The sequence below is a fragment of the Amblyomma americanum genome, chromosome 4 (assembly GCF_052857255.1).
Source record: "Amblyomma americanum isolate KBUSLIRL-KWMA chromosome 4, ASM5285725v1, whole genome shotgun sequence".
Classification (NCBI taxonomy): Eukaryota; Metazoa; Arthropoda; class Arachnida; order Ixodida; family Ixodidae; genus Amblyomma; species Amblyomma americanum.
This window is the reverse complement of record NC_135500.1, coordinates 222,378,331-222,398,124: the sequence shown is the minus strand read 5'-3', so window position 1 is coordinate 222,398,124 and position 19,794 is coordinate 222,378,331. Positions and strand designations below refer to the sequence as shown.

Here is a 19,794-nt window from a genome sequence, read left to right as displayed (position 1 = left end):
CGTGGCAAAAAAAAAAAAACATTGTACAATTGATTTGCATGAAAAAAAGCACAAGAACAGAACAGAAAAAAAACAAAAACATAAGGTGTAACAAAACACAGTATACCAAAACAAAGTATTACCAGGGGAGAGCAATTACAAAAAACAAGACCTCAAACCTCTTCCATTCAAACCTAAAGTGTGAGTATTTTTGTTTAGTATAAGTGGGAGGTTATGTAATAACGCTTGATACTTATAAAAAGTTCGGAACCGTGGGATTTCCCACAAATCTTTATTTCTTGTGGGTACGTTAGCGTCGCGGCGCTGCAGTGATGCTAATGACATTAGTTGGTTTATTGTAGTAAGGGAGGAAAAGTAAAATGTTTTCAATAGTCGGAATTCATAAATATCCTCAATACGAAGTATTTCAAATGACCTGAAGGTACTTGTTGTAGTGGCCATTGGTTCCATATTGGCAACATGACGAATTATTAGCTTTTGTATTACTAGAAGCCTGTTTAAATTTCTTTTAGTTGTTGTGCCCCATACTAAAGTACAATAATTTAGATGAGAGTTAAATAATGCTTGATATATCTGAAGTTTCGCTTTCAAAGGAAGTATACTGCGGCAGTGTGCTAGAGCTCCTGTAACTGAAGACAGTTTTTTACATAGATAATTGATATGAGTATCCCAGCCTAAGCTAGAAGAGAAGTATACTCCAGGAATCTTGTGGTGGTCAACAACTTCTATTTCTAGAGTTTCGAACGTAATTGTAAGGTTCGTTTTAACTTCTTTATTCCTGGCGCGAAAAATCATTGCTTTTGTTTTGACAGCATTTATCTTGAGTAGGTTTGCTTTGGACCAAACAGACAGTTTTTCAAGTACTTCGTTACATTTCAGTATTAAATTATCTATGTTTGTGCCAGAAATAAGTAGAGTGCTGTCGTCAGCATAGATGATAAAATCTGTTGAATGATCTATGTCTACAATGTAATTTATATAGGCGTTGAACAATAGCGGACCAAGAACGCTGCCTTACGGGACTCCATATCTAATAGGTAGAATCACTGAATTATGGTTGTTTAAGTGCACAAACTGAGCTCTGTTTTCAAGGTATGTTTTGAGTAAATCTATGCACTTTCCGCGGATTCCATAAGATTGCAGTTTACTGATTAAAATTTGGTGGTTCAGGCAGTCAAATGCTGTGCTAAAATCTACAAAAACTGCAAGTGTGAACATATTGTTTTCTATGTTTTGCAAAATACTTTCCTTTATTGCTAATAGAGCCATTTCCGTCGACCTGTCTTTCCTAAAGCCGTATTGCGCGTCACTCAGAACGTTATGTCTATCAAAGAACCCAGTTATTCTAACAGAGATTATTTTTTCCAGCGCTTTCGAGAAGACTGGAAGAATAGATATAGGTCGATAATTTGTTGGCAAGTTGCGATCTCCTCCTTTAAAGACAACTGACGTTCTAGCTATCTTCATTGCGTCTGGAAATTTTCCGGACTCTATTACTAAGTTAAATATATGTACAAGTACAGGCGTTATTATGCTCAAGACGTATTTAACGGGTCTTATCTGAATATTATCGGTGTCTAACGCCTTGCTGCTTGGTAAAGCCATAACTATACTGTGGATTTCAGACACATCGGTTGGCTGTAAGAATATGCTGTCAATGATGGTGTCTCGGTGATTTCTGTTTTCGGTGAGGTCCATTTCCGTTTGAATTGGGTCAGCGACATTAATGAAAAAATGATTTAAGCTTAGTCAGGGACTTCCTTGCCGCCAAGTTCACGGCCATTTATCATTAAAGTATCTGGCGGGGAATTTTTGCTTCCACGGCCTAGAACACTATTCATTATTTTCCAGGCAGCGTTGGTGCGCTGTTCAGCGATATTAGCAAAGATTTGTTCATAATATGAAAACTTTGCGCGCCGCAGCTCCACATTCAGCTTATTCCGAAGGGTTTTTAAGTCTTTCAAAGTTGTATCCAATCGTTACTAAGTTAAATATATGTACAAGTACAGGCGTTATTATGCTCAAGACGTATTTAACGGGTCTTATCTGAATATTATCGGTGTCTAACGCCTTGCTGCTTGGTAAAGCCATAACTATACTGTGGATTTCAGACCCATCGGTTGGCTGTAAGAATATGCTGTCAATGATGGTGTCTCGGTGATTTCTGTTTTCGGTGAGGTCGATTTCCGTTTGAATTGGGTCAGCGACATTAATGAAAAAATGATTTAAGTAGTCAGGGACTTCCTTGCCGCCAAGTTCACGGCCATTTATCATTAAAGTATCTGGCGGGGAATTTTTGCTTCCACGGCCTAGAACACTATTCATTATTTTCCAGGCAGCGTTGGTGCGCTGTTCAGCGATATTAGCAAAGATTTGTTCATAATATGAAAACTTTGCGCGCCGCAGCTCCACATTCAGCTTATTCCGAAGGGTTTTTAAGTCTTTCAAAGTTGTATCCAATCGTTACTAAGTTAAATATATGTACAAGTACAGGCGTTATTATGCTCAAGATGTATTTAACGGGTCTTATCTGAATAGTATCGGTGTCTAACGCCTTGCTGCTTGGTAAAGCCATAACTATACTGTGGATTTCAGACCCATCGGTTGGCTGTAAGAATATGCTGTCAATGATGGTGTCTCGGTGATTTCTGTTTTCGGTGAGGTCCATTTCCGTTTGAATTGGGTCAGCGACATTAATGAAAAAATGATTTAAGCTTAGTCAGGGACTTCCTTGCCGCCAAGTTCACGGCCATTTATCATTAAAGTATCTGGCGGGGAATTTTTGCTTCCACGGCCTAGAACACTATTCATTATTTTCCAGGCAGCGTTGGTGCGCTGTTCAGCGATATTAGCAAAGATTTGTTCATAATATGAAAACTTCGCGCGCCGCAGCTCCACATTCAGCTTATTCCGAAGGGTTTTAAAGTCTTTCAAAGTTGTATCCAATCGTTACTAAGTTAAATATATGTACAAGTACAGGCGTTATTATGCTCAAGACGTATTTAACGGGTCTTATCTGAATAGTATCGGTGTCTAACGCCTTGCTGCTTGGTAAAGCCATAACTATACTGTGGATTTCAGACCCATCGGTTGGCTGTAAGAATATGCTGTCAATGATGGTGTCTCGGTGATTTCTGTTTTCGGTGAGGTCGATTTCCGTTTGAATTGGGTCAGCGACATTAATGAAAAAATGATTTAAGTAGTCAGGGACTTCCTTGCCGCCAAGTTCACGGCCATTTATCATTAAAGTATCTGGCGGGGAATTTTTGCTTCCACGGCCTAGAACACTATTCATTATTTTCCAGGCAGCGTTGGTGCGCTGTTCAGCGATATTAGCAAAGATTTGTTCATAATATGAAAACTTCGCGCGCCGCAGCTCCACATTCAGCTTATTCCGAAGGGTTTTAAAGTCTTTCAAAGTTGTATCCAATCGTGTACGTAAAAAGGATTGATAACGGCGGTTTTTGCTTTTTATCTTTTTTAGATGCTCTTTTGTCTCCCAGGGCTTCCTCGCTCTTTTAGTGCGTTTAAGAGCTTTTAATGGGAAATATTTTTCATAGACAAGCATGAAGAGCTTGATAAATTCATTGTAAGCTTCATCTGCATTACCTTTTGTTTTTACTATTGACCAATCTTGGCATGATATTTCTTGTTTGAACAGCTTTAAACTGTTTTCAGTGATGCACTGAGTAGTGAAACATTTCTTTCGTCTTTCTTTTGGTATTGAATTTACGTAGTGCGCAAGGTAAACCGGGCAATGGTCACTGATGTCGGATGAAATTGTGCCTGCACTGTTTATGGTAGTATCAATGTTTGTTATTAGAAGATCAAGTACTGAACATGTGGAACATGTAATGCGTGTTGGTGTTTTACTTACATTTTCGAAACCAGACGAAAGCAGTAGCATATTAAATTCACGTGCAGGATGGCTATCTTCTAAGACATTGATGTCGAAATCACCCCCACCAACCAATATCAGGTTATTTTTTGACACGCAGTTTAAAAAATATTCATATTAATCTAGAAAGCGCATAAAGTTACCGTTTGGTGGGCGGTATACAACAGAAATTACTTGGCTTTTATTTTGAATTGTCAGCATTTCAAAATCATCAGTCACCATACTGAAATCTGTCAAAATTTCACTTTTCTTTTGAGCCGAAACAAGTATCGCAACACCGCCACCTCGTCGGTTTAAGAGATTAAGAAAAAAGGTCTCGTACCCATCTATTTCCAACACAGGGCAATTGTTTGAATACCAAGTCTCTGACATCATTATCACATCAAACTTAAAAGAAAATTGCTGCAAAAGAAGGATGATATCATCTTCTTTATGTTTAGCCGAACGTGCGTTAATATGCATGACCGATTCACAAAAACAATGCTGAAGGTTGAGATTTGATGGTAAGATCAGTTCGCGATAATCCATTTTGGCTTCTTTTTTTTCTGTCTGTACAAGCAACTAAGCCTGCGCACACTTTACTCATTATCATTGGATGAGGACGCTACGCTAGCCTGGGCGGAAAAGATTTTGTCGATGTCAAGTTCAGTAAGGATCTGCACAGCCGGCATGCCATCGGCTTGTTTTGCGAAGATCTTTCCGTTGCTCGTCCAGACGGATTTCCATCTATTTTCGTACTTTTTCTTGACAGTCAGCGCTAGAAGCTTCTTAAGTACTGGGCATAGGTGTTCATTGATGTAGATAGGATCTGAAGTGTCCAGGCCGATGGTGCTGTTTGTGAAACGAGTCTTTTTTGCTTTTCCGAGGACGTTGTCGCGTTTAGCGCGTGACCGGAACTGTACGATGATGTTTGCTTTATCAGGGTTTCGGGTGGGCACACGGTGGCAAGCCTCAACGTCATTCTGAGTAATTGGTTATTTTACAGCATCACCAATCTTCGCGAGAATATCAGTGACCGATTCATTTTCACTTTTAGCCACACCCTGTATCTCAAGGTTATTTTTTCTTGAGTACTGTTCAGAGTGGGTTTGCCGGTTTTCAAGATCTTTCAATTTGGCCTCCATCAACGTGAGCCTCGCTTGAAGTGCCTCATATTCAGCAGCTTTCTGTCGGGTTTTAGCAACTTCATCGTCCAGTTTCTTTTTTAAGTCATCTATTGTTCCATGGGCGAAGTCAAGGCTTTGGGTTATATTTTTTTGTTCACTCTTAAGATCACGGATTTCGCTACGCAAGTCTCTTTCCATCGACTCGCGGAAAACCTTGACTTGCTGTCTGATTTCCTCTTTCATCTTTGCTAGTTCGGCTTTCATATCATCCTTCATGGCGAGAAATGGTTACGTGTAGCCAAGAAAAAAAAAAACGGAAAGGCAAATACACAACGGTACAGTGGCAAACAAGCGGCGCGATACAAAATGAACTACAGTACAAGTAGCAGCAGCAGCAGCCATGGTACAAAAACCAAAAACTGAAATAAACTGTTGGAAAAACAGTTGTACCAACCTGTACAGAGCAGGAAACTTTAGAGCGTGTTGCCGAGGCCACAACTGCTGCTGCTGTGATGCTGGGGGTCCGGCGGCAGAAGATTTTATGGTCAGTTTCCACGCAGGCGCAGAAACGGCAGAAGGCGTATCCGGTGAGTTGCTTGTGGCGCCCGAGAAGTTTATCTGTCCACCGATGTTGGCAGTAAACCGTGCTCAGGCCAGACCAAGGGAGCGGGACAAGTGATGGCTTGGTAGATCAGCTGTGCACATGGGACCTGTACAGAGCAGGAAACTTTAGAGCGTGTTGCCGAGGCCACAACTGCTGCTGCTATGATGCTGGGGGTCCGGCGGCAGAAGATTTTATGGTCAGTTTCCACGCAGGCGCAGAAACGGCAGAAGGCGTATCCGGTGAGTTGCTTGTGGCGCCCGAGAAGTTTATCTGTCCACCGATGTTGGCAGTAAACCGTGCTCAGGCCAGACCAAGGGTGCGGGACAAGTGATGGCTTGGTAGATCAGCTGTGCACATGGGACCTGTACAGAGCAGGAAACTTTAGAGCGTGTTGCCGAGGCCACAACTGCTGCTGCTATGATCGGGAAGGTTTACCAACAGTTTGACTGCGACCTCATCCCTCCCAGGCGCCGTCCCCCTGCGCATTTTGGCAAGAGCCGCGCGAAGGTCGTGAAGCCGGAAAAGCTGATCTAGTTCCGGATTATCGCAGCCTGCATAAAAATAATCCTGCCCGCGCGGGTCTCGAGTTTTATTGAAGTATTGTGAGCGCAAGGAGTTTGCTAGCTGCTCTGTGTTTCCTTTAAAGTTGTATATCGCGCGAGTGGGATGTTTCTGGGCTTCCGAGCGTGTTTGTGTAGGCTCTATGAGACTCCTAAAGAGCCGTCAAGTACTGCGGCTCGACATCTGTCTTGCTGCGCTGTTGCGCCTACCTACCCAGTCAGTGTTCGCGATGGGCAGCATACTCAGCACCTTGCTGGGTGAGGCAGAGAGGCGAGCGCGGAGTTTACGATTGTGTTTCTGCCACTGCCATCGTTTACTGAAGCTGCGGCGAGCTTCCCAGAGGCGCGTCAGGTAGTTATCTGCGTCCGATGCACGCTCCGTAAGCTGTGTCTGCTTTTCGTCTGAATGGAGTGTTTGTATGAGTCCGTGTGCCCAAGTGGTGTAGCTTTGTTCCAAGAGAGGTTTCCCAGGGCCTGGCGGAAAGCATTCCAATCGGGAAGTTCGGCTTGTGCAAGAGGGTGACGTAAGAGTCGAATGTAAATGACAGTGTTCAGTTTGGAGTGGTCGCTACCGAGGGTGTCCTCTGTGTTGATCCACTCTGCGTGTCGGATGTGTTTCGTGAGGGTAAGGTCGGGGCAGGTGTCCCGAGTGACGCAATTCCCTGCACGTGTCGGGTGGATCGGGTCGGTTAGAAGAGTGATGCCCAGCGTAGATATAAGTTCCGCCAACTTACGACCACGTGGCTCTTCCTTGCGATAGCCGCACATGGGACAGGGGGCGTTAAAATCGCCCACTATCATGAAGGGATAGGGAACCGCGATCCATAGCGCTGCGCTAAAGTGTTAGAGAAAGCGATGTTTTTGAGTTTCAAGGGGCAGTACATATTATGTGTGCGGGGCGCCGCGGGGGCTGGGGGGGGGGGGGGGGCAGGGACCATCACGTACGAATATTCGAGATTTAGATCGAGATGAACCTGTGCTGTGTAGCTCTTATGGACTAGGAGACAGGTGAACGGGTCTCGCTGGAAAGTTATAGCCCGAGAACTTAACCGCATCCCCGGTTTCTTGCAACGCAAGGACTGCGGCAGGGTGTTCGAGGTTGTCAATGTACGTCGTTAAGTGGGCGCTTTCGGCCCTGACTTTGAAACCCCGACAGTACCACTGTGGAAGGGAAAGAGCTTGCTGTCTTTGCAGGGGGCTAGGGAGTTGGTTGGGAGGGGACGCAGCCATGCTGATACGAAGGGAGAGCCGGCACAGGTTCCGTTACCTGCAGTGGGAGCGGTTCCGTCTCCTCCAAGAGTTTGGTTAGATCGATGGGTGGTTGGCGTCATTGAGGGGTACCATTCGGCGGAGAAGCCGGGGTTTTGACTCTAGCCTCGTCTTAATGTTGGCTGTCACGGTGTCCGTAACCGTGGCCGTGACTGTCTTGAGCAGGTTGTCTTGGGTTTGGCCAGAATTTCACATATGAGTCATTAATTCGGCAGAGGCTTTCGAAGGCGGTGAAACGCACGTCAGAGCTAGAGGGTGTCGGGTCCGCCGGCACTTCTTGCATCGGTTCCGGAGCTACTTGGGCAGTGGGCGGGGAGTACTGAACCGTTTCTAGCGCGTTAATTTCGGCGTCGAGTTCAGCATTTTATGCCCGGAGAGTCTCGAGCTCGCGGCGGAGGTCCGCGACGTCAGAGTTAAGGGGGGAGAAGAAGGAAGAAGGGTTGGTGGGGGAGAAGGTAGGGGAGTATGGGGAGGCGGAGGAGGACCATCTCGGCGTTCTACCATGGGATGTGACGTCCTTTCAGGCGCGTCAGGCGGAGCGCCCTCGGGAGCCGGAATATCCCCGTTTTGGAATGCGGGGGTGCCTCGATCGCGTGTCGCCTTCGGGTTAGTTGACGGAGGAGGCTTGGGGGAACGCCCGGGTAAGGCGCCCGCATGTGACGCTGGTCCGGTTGTGCTCTCTTTGAAAGAGCGAAAGAGCGTTGACTCACACTGGCGGAAAAGAACTAGGAAACTAACCAGTAAGTATGCCAGACACGAGGACGGAGAAAGAAAAAGCATTAAACGGCAGGCTAAAAACGTAGAGGGTAAAAAGTGGATTAACTGAATGAAAAAAAAGCATAGTGTAGAGCTATATCGATACTGGAAAAGGCAGGTGAGGATGGAAGCGTTGTATGATAACTCAAGAGGCAGTGCCCTACTCTTTGAAGCTAGATTTGGTTGTCTTAGAACGCTCAGCTAAAAAAGAAATTTAACGAAGAATATGACACATGTGCTGTGTGTGGTAAATCTATAGAAACAATTAAACACTTCGTACTCGAATGTATGGCATCAATCCGGATGCCGATACAGGCACAGTCACTCTTTTTGAGGCCCTACGGTTTGGAGATTAACAATGTTCAAGTAAATAAATCTGCGGTGAGTGTTAGAAAAAAGCGATTGGAAGATTGGTGGCTCAAAAGCAGAGAGGTGACGTAAGGTTAAAGGTGTAGGAAAACGTATTTAAAGAAAACGACGAATCTTAACAAAGTTAAACAAAACTAAGGAAAAAAAGCCGAGCATGGTGGTAATTGCCACCACCCCATTTCAAAGGGGACGCTCCTTCCTTCCTTCCTTCCTTCCTTCCTTCCTTCCTCCCTTCCTTCCTTCCTTCCTTCCTTCCTTCCTTGCTTGCTTGCTTGCTTGCTTGCTTGCTTGCTTGCTTGCTTCCTTCCTTCCTTCCGTCCGTCTGTCCGTCCGTCCGTCCGTCCGTCCACCCACCCACCCACCCACCCATCCATCCATCCATTTTGATACTAGGCAGCGGTGCCAGGACCATGATTTTTTGGAGCGGTGCCAGGACCAGGGGCATGGTACTCTAAGGTTGGTTTCACTGGCCGGTCGTGTTGCCCGGTTGTCGCAGTCGTTGGAATTTGGCTTTGCCGTCTTGAGAGCCCGTAAGATGGCCGCCACCACAGGCGATGCACCAAGGAGTGCACTCGTGGGCCCCATGTTGCCGTCTTCGAGGCTGCGACCGTTTGGCCGCAGTGTCCGAAGCGATTGCCTTGAGTACTGGAACCTAAGTCCACGCGGTGACCGATGGTGCCGCATTGGAAACACGCGGGAATACTCCGCTTATATTCGCGAATCACAGTAACCAGGCTGCGATAGTGCACGTAACGTGGTACTCTGTGCCCCACGAAGGTGAGCAGGGTAATCGTCGACTTCCCCAGCTTGCGGATGAGAGCTATCGCTCCTCCGCGCCACTGGACTTTAGATTACGGGATGGTAGAATTTTCCTGCTCACTGACTGCAATAGTCTCCCTGCAGACTTCACCTTTGACTTTGGCGTGACCGACCATCGAGATATATGGCCTTTGGAAGATTTAAGTGTAAATCCACGAGCAAGCGCTAATGGCTTGAGTGGTGGCGATGGTGATGTCCTGGTCCTGGCCGGATGGGCCATATACTAAGAGTGTTCACGGAAGAGGCATTTTACGTAGGCGGAGAGCAAAGCAGCTGGCTCACCGTTCTGCAGGGCCGTTTTCAGGGCGACCGTCACTGTGGGCTTGATAACGATCGTGAAATCTTCTTTGCGGAGTCGAGGCACAGCGGTGGGCCGCTATTTCTTGGAGGGTCCGTTGACCGCCGAGGTGTTGAGGCGTTGCTGGCGTTTGCGAAGTGCCACCAACGATAAAAGGCCTTAGTTCACTATCTCCTACGTCTGAGTGGAAGTTTCAGGAGAAGACAGGCTTCTGACGACGACGACTTCTGACCAAGCCATCGTTTCGGGATCGTACCCACGGAAGCGGAGGCCGCCATGGCGTACGCGGAGGACGCTGGAAACCGGCTACTTGGCTTTAGGCCTAGCTGGGGCTCCCACAGGGTGAAAACATAAATGGGCCTAAGAGGCCCAAAATTGGCCCACCCGGTCGAGAGTGGTATCTTCGGGTGCCGGGTGACGCTATCCGTATAGCAGAAGCAAAATTTCCGCGGTCGTATTGAATTTTTCGGTAATCGATGAGGACGACGGCGTGCAATGCACAGCGCGAGAGTGTGCTGCACTTTAACACAAGGCGTGATCGGTTGCGGCGATAGCTCTCGTGCAGCGAAGCTGATCTGTTCGCACCGCCGCGGGCACGAAACCCAGTCGTTTTTATTTATGCAGGTATCCGAGAGGCTTTACAAATATAGCGTTTTTCAGGACTTCTAGTGCAGCAGTGTTTTCCAACTGAAATGATACTTAGTTTGTTCTTATGCTTGGTACAGTTAAAATTTCGGTAGACGTTTTCAGTGAGTACTTGCTGGTGCTGTTTGTTATTACAGCGAAAGATTTACTGGCCGCGAACTTGTGATTTCGCCGTGGCGGTACTCCGAGGAGGCACATGACGTCACAAAGCGCGCCTCACCGCGGATATTTCTCTCTCGCTCCCTAGACACTACTGCGCATGCGCCACTAGTAGCACCGAGCCACAGGTGTTCCGCCGCTGCGCAGCACCGCGCCTTTCTTCAAAATCCAACTTTCAATTTTCAGTTTTCTCTTTCTTCTTTCCCTCCCTCCTTTTCCCTTCCTTCATGGCGCGGTTCGGGTGTCCACCGAGATATATGAGACGGTTACTGTGCCGTTTCCTTTCCTCAAATACCAAACAAAACAAATGAGTCGACGGCGTTCATAGAGTTCATTGCCATTAAAACTTTGCGAAGGCCGTTCATTTTCACGAAAGGAAAGACGCACAACCGGCTCCGTGGGTCATAATAATAATAATAATTGGTTTTTTGGGGAAAGAAAATGGCGCAGTATCTGTCTCATATATCGTTGGACACCTGAACAGCGCCGTAAGGGAAGGGATAAAGGAGGGAGTGAAAGAAAGGAAGAATGAGGTGCCGTAGTGGAGGGCTCCGGAATAATTTCGACCACCTGGGGATCTTTAACGGGCACTGACATCGCACAGCACACGGGTGCCTTAGCGTTTTTCCTCCATAAAAACGCAGCCGCCGCGGTCGGGTTCGAACCCGGGAACTCCGGATCAGTAGTCGAGCGCCCTAACCACTGAGCCACCGCGGCGGGGACCGTGGGTCAGTGGAGACCTCATTCTCGCTTTCATGTACGTGGCGCTGGTGTCTAACTGCAAAAACCTGCTTTGATTGCGTTCCGCACACTGGATACGCAGCGCGGCCTCCCTGCCACCCTGGAAGGTGGCATGCAGTTAATGGTTGATCGCGAGAGATTGATCACCAAATGAACGCTGCAGTGCAGCATGTCAGCCACGACGCTATCAGCGCTAATGCATTCAGGCCACATCTCTCTCTCTCACCACCGCTACATGTATCAAAGCACAAATGAGGCGTCCGCATATCCAGGGAGTCAGTTATGCGCCCTTCCCTTTGCTCAAAGCCATCGCCGTCTACAACATTGTCAACGCCAACGCCAATGAACACAGTGAACGCCGACATCTTTCGCTTTGTATATCCTGGATTAGCTGAGCTAATCAACATTCATTTTTATTACTGCAGGAGAAGCAGTGGCATTGTGCATCAGCTTATGAAGTACAATCAATACATGGCACTCATACAGGTGCCTAAAGGTAGTATAGAACAAATGTATTCTTCAGACGCCGTTGACACGACGCCCGCCACGGCGAGGCGCAGGCAACTGACAACAGCCGTGCCGCCGGCTACAGATATGGCGCACAGAACGTTGATGAGCCAGCGCAAAAGGGTAGAGTAGCGCTGAAATCGCAAAATAGTAGAGCGAGCACTCCCCCGCGGCGCAGGGCTCGGCGGGAAACTGGGCGGGCGACCTGCTCATGGACGTGCTGGTGGTGTGCCCTGTGCGCCACTTCGCCGACTACCTGGACGAAGCGGGTAACAGCGTGCACCGCTACCTGCTGCTCAGGCGGAGGCGTACCTCCTCCGACAATGCATCGACGGCCGACGGCGAATGGGGCGACAACAGCGCGCCGAGGCTTTACGCGCTGGGGCTAGTGTTCGGGGAACCCCTGCGGCACCCCGACGGCGACGCCGAGGAGCAGGCGCTCAGCCGCCGCATGATCGCACTCTGGACGGAGTTCGCCAAGAGAGGGTCAGTCCCACCTGCACGAACACAGGACAGCGTCTGGTATCTTGGCGCTGCTTTTTGTTCCTGTCACTACCGGATTATGAGGAAACTGCTCGCCTTGGCATGTGGCAGTTAATGATTGATCAAGAGAGGTCAGGTCACCTTGCGACGTCGTCACAACCTGACCACCATGGCACGTGTCCACTTGCCCACCGGGTTGTGAGGTACTTACCCTCCGTGGCCCTGAAATTACTTCAAAGAAATTCAGTGCATTTGCCTCCTGTGGTGCTGCGCATGAGCCTTACGGGAGCTCAGAAAGAGCAACCGGGTTCTCACAAGCGCCACCGGTGGCAGTGTTTCAAACAGCCACCTGCCGGGGCAGCACCAGTAGCGGTATGAGGACTACCGCCTATCTATGAATGCCATTTAGAAGGTCGTGACGTCAAGAGGAGTTCTATAGTCTTAACCAGAGGGCGGCATCTATCGCGAGTAAGCTAAATAAAAGCTGCAAGCTGACAGTGGTGCAGGCCTACGCGTCTACATCCAGCCTTGATGACCAGATCGTTGAAAGCCTCTATGAAGACGTGGAATCGGCAATGAACTAAATAAAATCACAGTAAACTGTACTGATAGGCGACTTCAATGCGAAGGTGAGAAAGGAGCAGGCTGGTGACCAGGCGGTATATGGGGTAGCTTCTAGGAATAGCAGCGGAGAGTTATTATTACAGTTCGCAGATAGCAATATTTTCGGAACATGAATACCTTCCTCCGCAAACGAGAGAACAGCAAGTAGACCTGGAGGAGCCCCAATGGTGAGACTAAAAATGAAATAGATTTCATACTATGCGCTCACCTTGGCATCGTGCAGGACGTGGAGGTCGTCGGAAAGGTGCGCTGTAGCGACCACAGAATGCTAAGGTCTCGAATTAGCTTAGACTTGAAGAGGGGACGGGAGAAACTAGCGAAGCGAGAACCCATTAACGAGATAGCGGTAAGAGGGAAAGTAGAGGAATTCAGGATTTCGCTGCAGAACAGATATTCGGCTTTAACTGAGGAAGACGATCTTAATATTCAAACAATGAATAATAATCTCGCTGCTATTTTTACGGAGTGCGCCGTAGAAGTAGCTGCTGGGATGGGTCGGCAGGATGCCGGCAAGCTATTTCAGAGGACTAAAGATCTGATTAAGAAACATCAAAGCAAGAGGGTGTCTAGCCCTAGAGACAAAATAGAACTAGCAGAGCTATCCAAGTTAATAAATAAGTGCAAGGGTAGCCGACCTAAGGAAGTTTAATATGGGGAGAATCGAGCATACTCTAAAGAACGAAGGTACCCTGAAAGCCGCGAAGAGGAAACTAGACGTAGGTAAAATCCAGATATATGCGTTAAGAGACAAGAAGGGCAATATGATAAGCAATATGGATAAGATAGTTAAAGTATCCGGAGAGTTCTACACAAAACTATAGAGTAGCCAAAGTAATCAGAACGTTAATGAGAGAGACAGTTGCGCTGAGCAATGCGTCATCCCGTCAGTAAAGAAAGAAGTAAAGAAAGCCTTAGGAGCAATGGAAAGGAGAAAAGCAGCTGGGGAGGATAAGGTAACAGTGGATCTGTTGCAGCATGGAGGAGAGATCGTGTTAGAAAATCTAGCCACCCTGTATCCGCAATAATGCCTTATGACCTCGACCGTACCAGAAGCTTGGAAGAACGCTAACCTAATCTTAATTGAGACGACAAGGACTTGAAAAATTAAAGGCCGATCAACTTACTGTCTGTTGCCTACAAGGTATTTACTAAGGCAATCGATCATAGAGTCAGGGCAACCTTAGACTTCAATCAATCAAATGATCAGGCAGGCTTTCGTAAAGAATATTCCACAATAGATCATACTCACGCTGTCAATCAGGTGATAGGGAAATGCGCAGAATGTAACGAACCCCTATATATATCTTTCATTGATTACGAGAAAGCATTTGACTCAGTGGAAACCTCAGCAGTCATGCAGGCATTGCGGAGTCATGGTATAGAAGAGCCTTAAGTGAAAATACTGGAAGATGTCTGTAGCAACTGCACAGCTACCATAGTCTTTCATAAAATCACCAAAAAAAATCCAATAAGAAAGGGCGTCAGGCAGGGAGGCACGATTTCGCCAATGCTATTCATCGCCTGTTTACAGGAGGTGCACCGAGGACTGTATTGAGAGCAGATGGGGATAAGAGTTAATTGAGAATACCTAAACAATCTGCGATTCGCTGATGACATTGCCTTGCTGAGTCACTCAGGAGATAATTGCGAAGCATGATCAATGAGTTAGACAGGCAGAGCAGAACGGTGGCTTTAAAATTTACATGCAGAAAACCAAAGTAATGTTCAACAGTCTAGCAAGGGAATAGCAGTTCACAAATGGTAGCGAGGTGCTTAAAGTGGTAAAGGAATACATCTAACTTAGGGCAGGTAGTGACCGCTGATCCGGATCATGAGAGGGAAATAACTAGAAGAATAAGAATAGGGTGGAACACACATGGCAGGTTCTCTCAGATCATGAATGGTAGTTTACCAATATCCCTAAAGAGAAAAGTGTACAGCAGCTGTATCTTACGAATACTCTCATACGGGGCAAAAGCGTGGAGGCTAACGAAAAGGGTTGACCTCGAGTTAAGGACAACCCAGCAAGTTATGGAAAGAAAAATGATAGGTGTAACGTTAAGAGGCCGGAAGCAGGCAGAGTGGGTGAGGGAACAAACGCGGGTTAATGAAATGGGCTTGGGCAGCTAGGGCATGTAATGCGAAGCAAAGATAATCACTGGTCCTTAAGGGTAGCTCAGTGGATTCCGAGAGAAGGCAAGCGTAGCATGGGGGCGGCAGAAAGTTAGAGGGGCGGATGAGATTAAGAAGTTTGCAGGCGTACGGTGGGCGCAGCTGGCAAAGGACAGGGTTAATTGGGGAGACATGGGAGAGGGCTTAGCTTTGCAGTGGGCATAGTCAGGCTGATGATGATGATGATCGCGTCAAGATCACGTGACACCCCAGTGGGCCAATCACTGGGCACCTCCAAATTTGAAAATTTGAGCACCAACGCACGAACGTATTTCAGGCAGTCGGCTCACCCCAGAAAATGAACTAAGGTGGATTAGGGGGCGGATTAATGTGGACTAGTGAATCGGATTGTATAATCCCATAGGACAATCGAATAGAAGCTATTTGAACGTTCTAGAAGGTCTCATATATAATACATAAATGCACGGGCAATGGAACAGGTTCTTGCCACTTTTGCGGGAAAGTGGCAAGAACGCTAAACACTCATGGTAGACTCCATAGCAGGAAACCTAAATGCTATCGCTTTTCCTTTTTTAAGAATACGGTTAAGAAGGCCCCGAAGTTTTATGCGTTGGGTGCAAATTGCGCGAAATGCAATTATCTGCAGAGTCAGTTGAAGTCAGCGCTAGAAGTAAGGCTGATGGCTACTGCAGCTAGTTTTTTGCGTGGCTAAATGCTGAGATTTACTAGTAGATGAAATGCGGGAAACTGTGTTTCCAGTTTCTAATCAACAGCGGTGTTTTTAAAGAGTGCAGCAGAAAATTCGCACAAAAAGGTATACTCAATAATAAGCATTATCATCATTCAAGGCAGCGGAACGGCAATTCCGAGGTCTGAAGGAGGTCTTTGTTGTGTAGAAACAGTCCCGTGGCACGCAATAATCAGACGGTACACCTACAGTCCTATGTTATGGACCCCAAGGAAAACTTGATCGTCGAAACAAGAGCTTGGGATGTTTTCGTGTTGCTGAAAAACGTTGTTCAACAATATAATGCTACAGATATCTATAGTAACCGGGGTTGAAGCTTGAACGCAACCTGAAAAAAAAGGCAGCGAAGATGGTTTCTCGGCTGTTAAATTTAAATCCTGTACCAAATGGCCAAGATCTCTTAAATAGAAGTAGTAAAAAAAGAATACAGAAAAATAGCATCTATAGTTAAGACTAAAAGCGAAGTTTCTCGCTGAAAACATCCCGGGCGATGTGTTGCTGCTTTGCCAAAACAGCCTCGGTGCAAGCTGAATGGAAGCAGAACAAGAGAAAGACGCAGGTGATTTGATTCGTTGAATCAACGTGCCCCAGCGGTAGACATCGTCTTTTTATTGCGGTTAATGGTCCTGGGAGTGAAATCTCGCAACTCGTCGTCCTCAGAGCAATCTGAAAATTATAAACGTTTAAGGAGTAATCCAGGGTTTTGCGGGACGCCGTCTGGTCAGGTAGTAGCATCGTTCTTGGGTCGCTGACCAACTGTCAAAAAACGACGTTTCGGAACCCCTACGGGTTCCTTGCTCAAAATGAAGAACCGGCCGAGTAAGAAGCAGCTTAAGTAGCTTCGGCAAGTCAACGTAATGATTTTGCGGAAGCCGGGTGAAGATTCCCCTTTGTTCTGTTGATAATGTTCGACGCTAACTGTATAATCAGTGATTCCAGGTGCAGCCATGCTTAGAGGCTTCTTTCGGTAGCAACGGTTTCCACGTCATCCCAAGCGATTTCATGCCCTTCCTTTTGCGCGTGTTCTGCCACAGCGTTTCACGCGGCCCGTTTTCTGTTGATATCACTGCGCTGCTCTTTAAGCTGTCTTGGCAAATTTTCCGTCTCACCGATGTAGACGGAGTCGCAGTAATGAAAAGGTATCTTATATAAGATACCCGGAAACTTCGTACAGGGAAAGCGTCTTTCACGTTAACAAGAGCTCCGCGTAATTTGCTGGTTTGCATGTGGGCAATGTGCACATTGTGCTACTTGAAGATCCGTGCCAAGGCTTCGCTTATGCGTGGGATGGCCTGAAGGCGTCAACTGACTGCTTGCTGTGTTTTGACATCTAAACAGTATCGTTTCTGTTAACTTTAAATTCTTAAACTTTAAATGTAGAAGAATACCTTCTCGCGTAAGCATTTTCCTCTCTTCTCGAAGAGAAGAAAACACCCACACACACACACACACACACACACACACACACACACACACACACACACACACACACACACACACACACACACACACACACACACACACACACACACACACACACACACACACACACACACACACACACACACACACACACACACACACACACACACACACACACACACACACACACACACACACACACACACACACACACACACACACACACACACACACACACACACACACACACACACACACACACACACACACACACACACACACACACACACACACACACACACACACACACACACACACACACACACACACACACACACACACACACACACACACACACACACACACACACACACACACACACACACACACACACACACACACACACACACACACACACACACACACACACACACACACACACACACACACACACACACACACACACACACACACACACACACACACACACACACACACACACACTCACACACTCACACACACACACACACACACACACACACACTCACACACACACGCACACACTCACACACACACGCACACACACACACACACACGCACACACACACACGCACGCACACGCACACGCGCACACGCACACACGCACACACACACACACACACACACACACACACTCACACACTCACACACACACACACACGCACACGCACACGCACACGCACACACACACACACACACTGAAAGCTTTTATCTGACTGATACAAGTTTCGATTCCATAACTTATAGCCCAAAATGCCAGACTTGCTCGACGCCCCTGTAGTAGGATAGAACACTGGCCATGGTGTCCTGTAATACTACCCTGATGAGTTATAACCGTGAAAAAAAAACGTGCTTTTTGATCTTTGACTATATCAAACAAGGTAAAGGCATGTGTTGAGCTTATAATTTCCTCCTGTGATTAGCTTCTTGTTCAGGTAACAAGGAAGACTAACTACGCTTTACTTTTTGTCATGGAGGTATTCTGTACGGCGGTCCTGAATGTGGGCAGAGCTTCACTGCAAACTTGAGTTGTATCCGTTTATAGTACAGCGTTTTATTCTAGTGGTGCAACGGACGCCAGTGGAAAAGACCGCGAGCAGTTGTTAGACACCACAAAAGTGTGTTTCAGGAGAGCTACTGCGCAAGCACGATGAATGAGAGAAAGGGACGCGCTGGGTGCGAGCAGAGAAGCCGCCTTTGGTGTCGAACTTGGGTGCAGAGTGTTCGGCAATGGTTATTCCAACGTCACTCCCCACCCTTCGTCTTCCAACACCGAACGTCGCAAGACTTGAAACTCGGGCTGCGGCGGCACGTAAATAAGAAGCGCTAAGGTGGCGCACCGGATACGGCGGGAGACGACGACGAAGAAAACCACAGCGTCAGCTACCCTCGGTTCTTATTCCTTTCTTTGTCGGACACGCGTGTCTGGAGTTGACAAGCGCTTCCTATTCGCGTACGCGCGCCAACGAGCCGCCTGTTTACACGAAACCCTGCTCTGGATTCAGTTTGCAAATGCTCGGCAGGTTCTGGCGAGGAAAGGGAAAAAAGGACCTAGCCCCCCCACCTCTGCGAGCCACAGTCAGGGTTGGAGCCCAACTCTGCCCTCGAAGGAAATGGGGATTCTTTCTTGTTATCTGCACAGCGTGGCTTTTGCGGAATAAACCCCAACGCGCATTCCAGCCGGCCGGGTTGCGTAGCTTACACAATCGTGAATATATTCTCATTCTCCAAGACACGTAAGGCGTGGCGATGATGCAGATTAAGCTCGCTGCCGACTCGCGGTGCTGCATTTTGAACAAGATTCGCACTGCCGTTTTTGCTTAACTTCGCTACTGCGAATAGTCGCGAGCCGACGTTGTGTGCTTTGCTGCGTCTCTCCATGTTTTCTTTTTCTTTGCGTTACTCAGAGTAAACTGTGTCGCGGTCGGCGTAGTATTTTGAAACGTAAAACCCCAATGCTTACCCGTTGAGCAGTCAGAACACTGTTCAGGTCCGCGCGCGTGTGTGTGAGGGGGATTGGGGGGGGGGGGGGATCGCGAAGAGGGGTCCTTTCCACAAACGGGGCAGTTATATATTTATGGATATATCCATAAATATATCCCATATATACATCCATATATATATGGATGCAGCGATGGCGTAGAGGTAGAACATCCGCCTCGCGTGCAAGAGGACCGGGGCTCAAATCCTGGTGCCACGCAATTCTCCACCGGGATTAAAAAAAAAAAATCCGCGTGTCGATGGAATTGCATAACCAGGCCTGGAGTGCGGCCTGATCTCGGTGACCAGAACCGATAACGCACTCTCTCCCCAGAGAAGGATTTGGCCACCCTGGTGTAGTACTTGGCCACAACCTTCTATGATCAAACCAATTAACCCTCGGCCCTCAGTCCCCAGCGGCTGCAGAGCAACTGACCACGGCGGCGGTCAGACCTGTGACGCAGCGGAGGGTGCTAAGAATCTCTGGCTCCGGACAGGCCGCCATTGGAATCTGAACCTGGCAACGTTTAACGCTAGAACTTTAGCTAGTGAGGCTAGCCTAGCAGTGCTGTTTGAGGAACTAGCGGGAATTAAATGGGATGTGATAGGGCTTAGCGCAGTTAGGAGGACAGGT

General features: G+C 47.5%; 1 protein-coding gene across 1 annotated transcript in view; it reads left to right on the top strand.

Moving 5' to 3' along the window:
- LOC144127616 (acetylcholinesterase-like) overlaps positions 1-19,794 on the top strand; it is a 68,852-nt gene that overhangs the window by 20,461 nt on the left and 28,597 nt on the right. Inside the window, exon 3 of the mRNA XM_077660590.1 lies at positions 11,910-12,217. Coding sequence (XP_077516716.1) covers positions 11,910-12,217 — 308 coding nt within the window. The remainder of the gene's footprint in view (positions 1-11,909; positions 12,218-19,794) is intronic.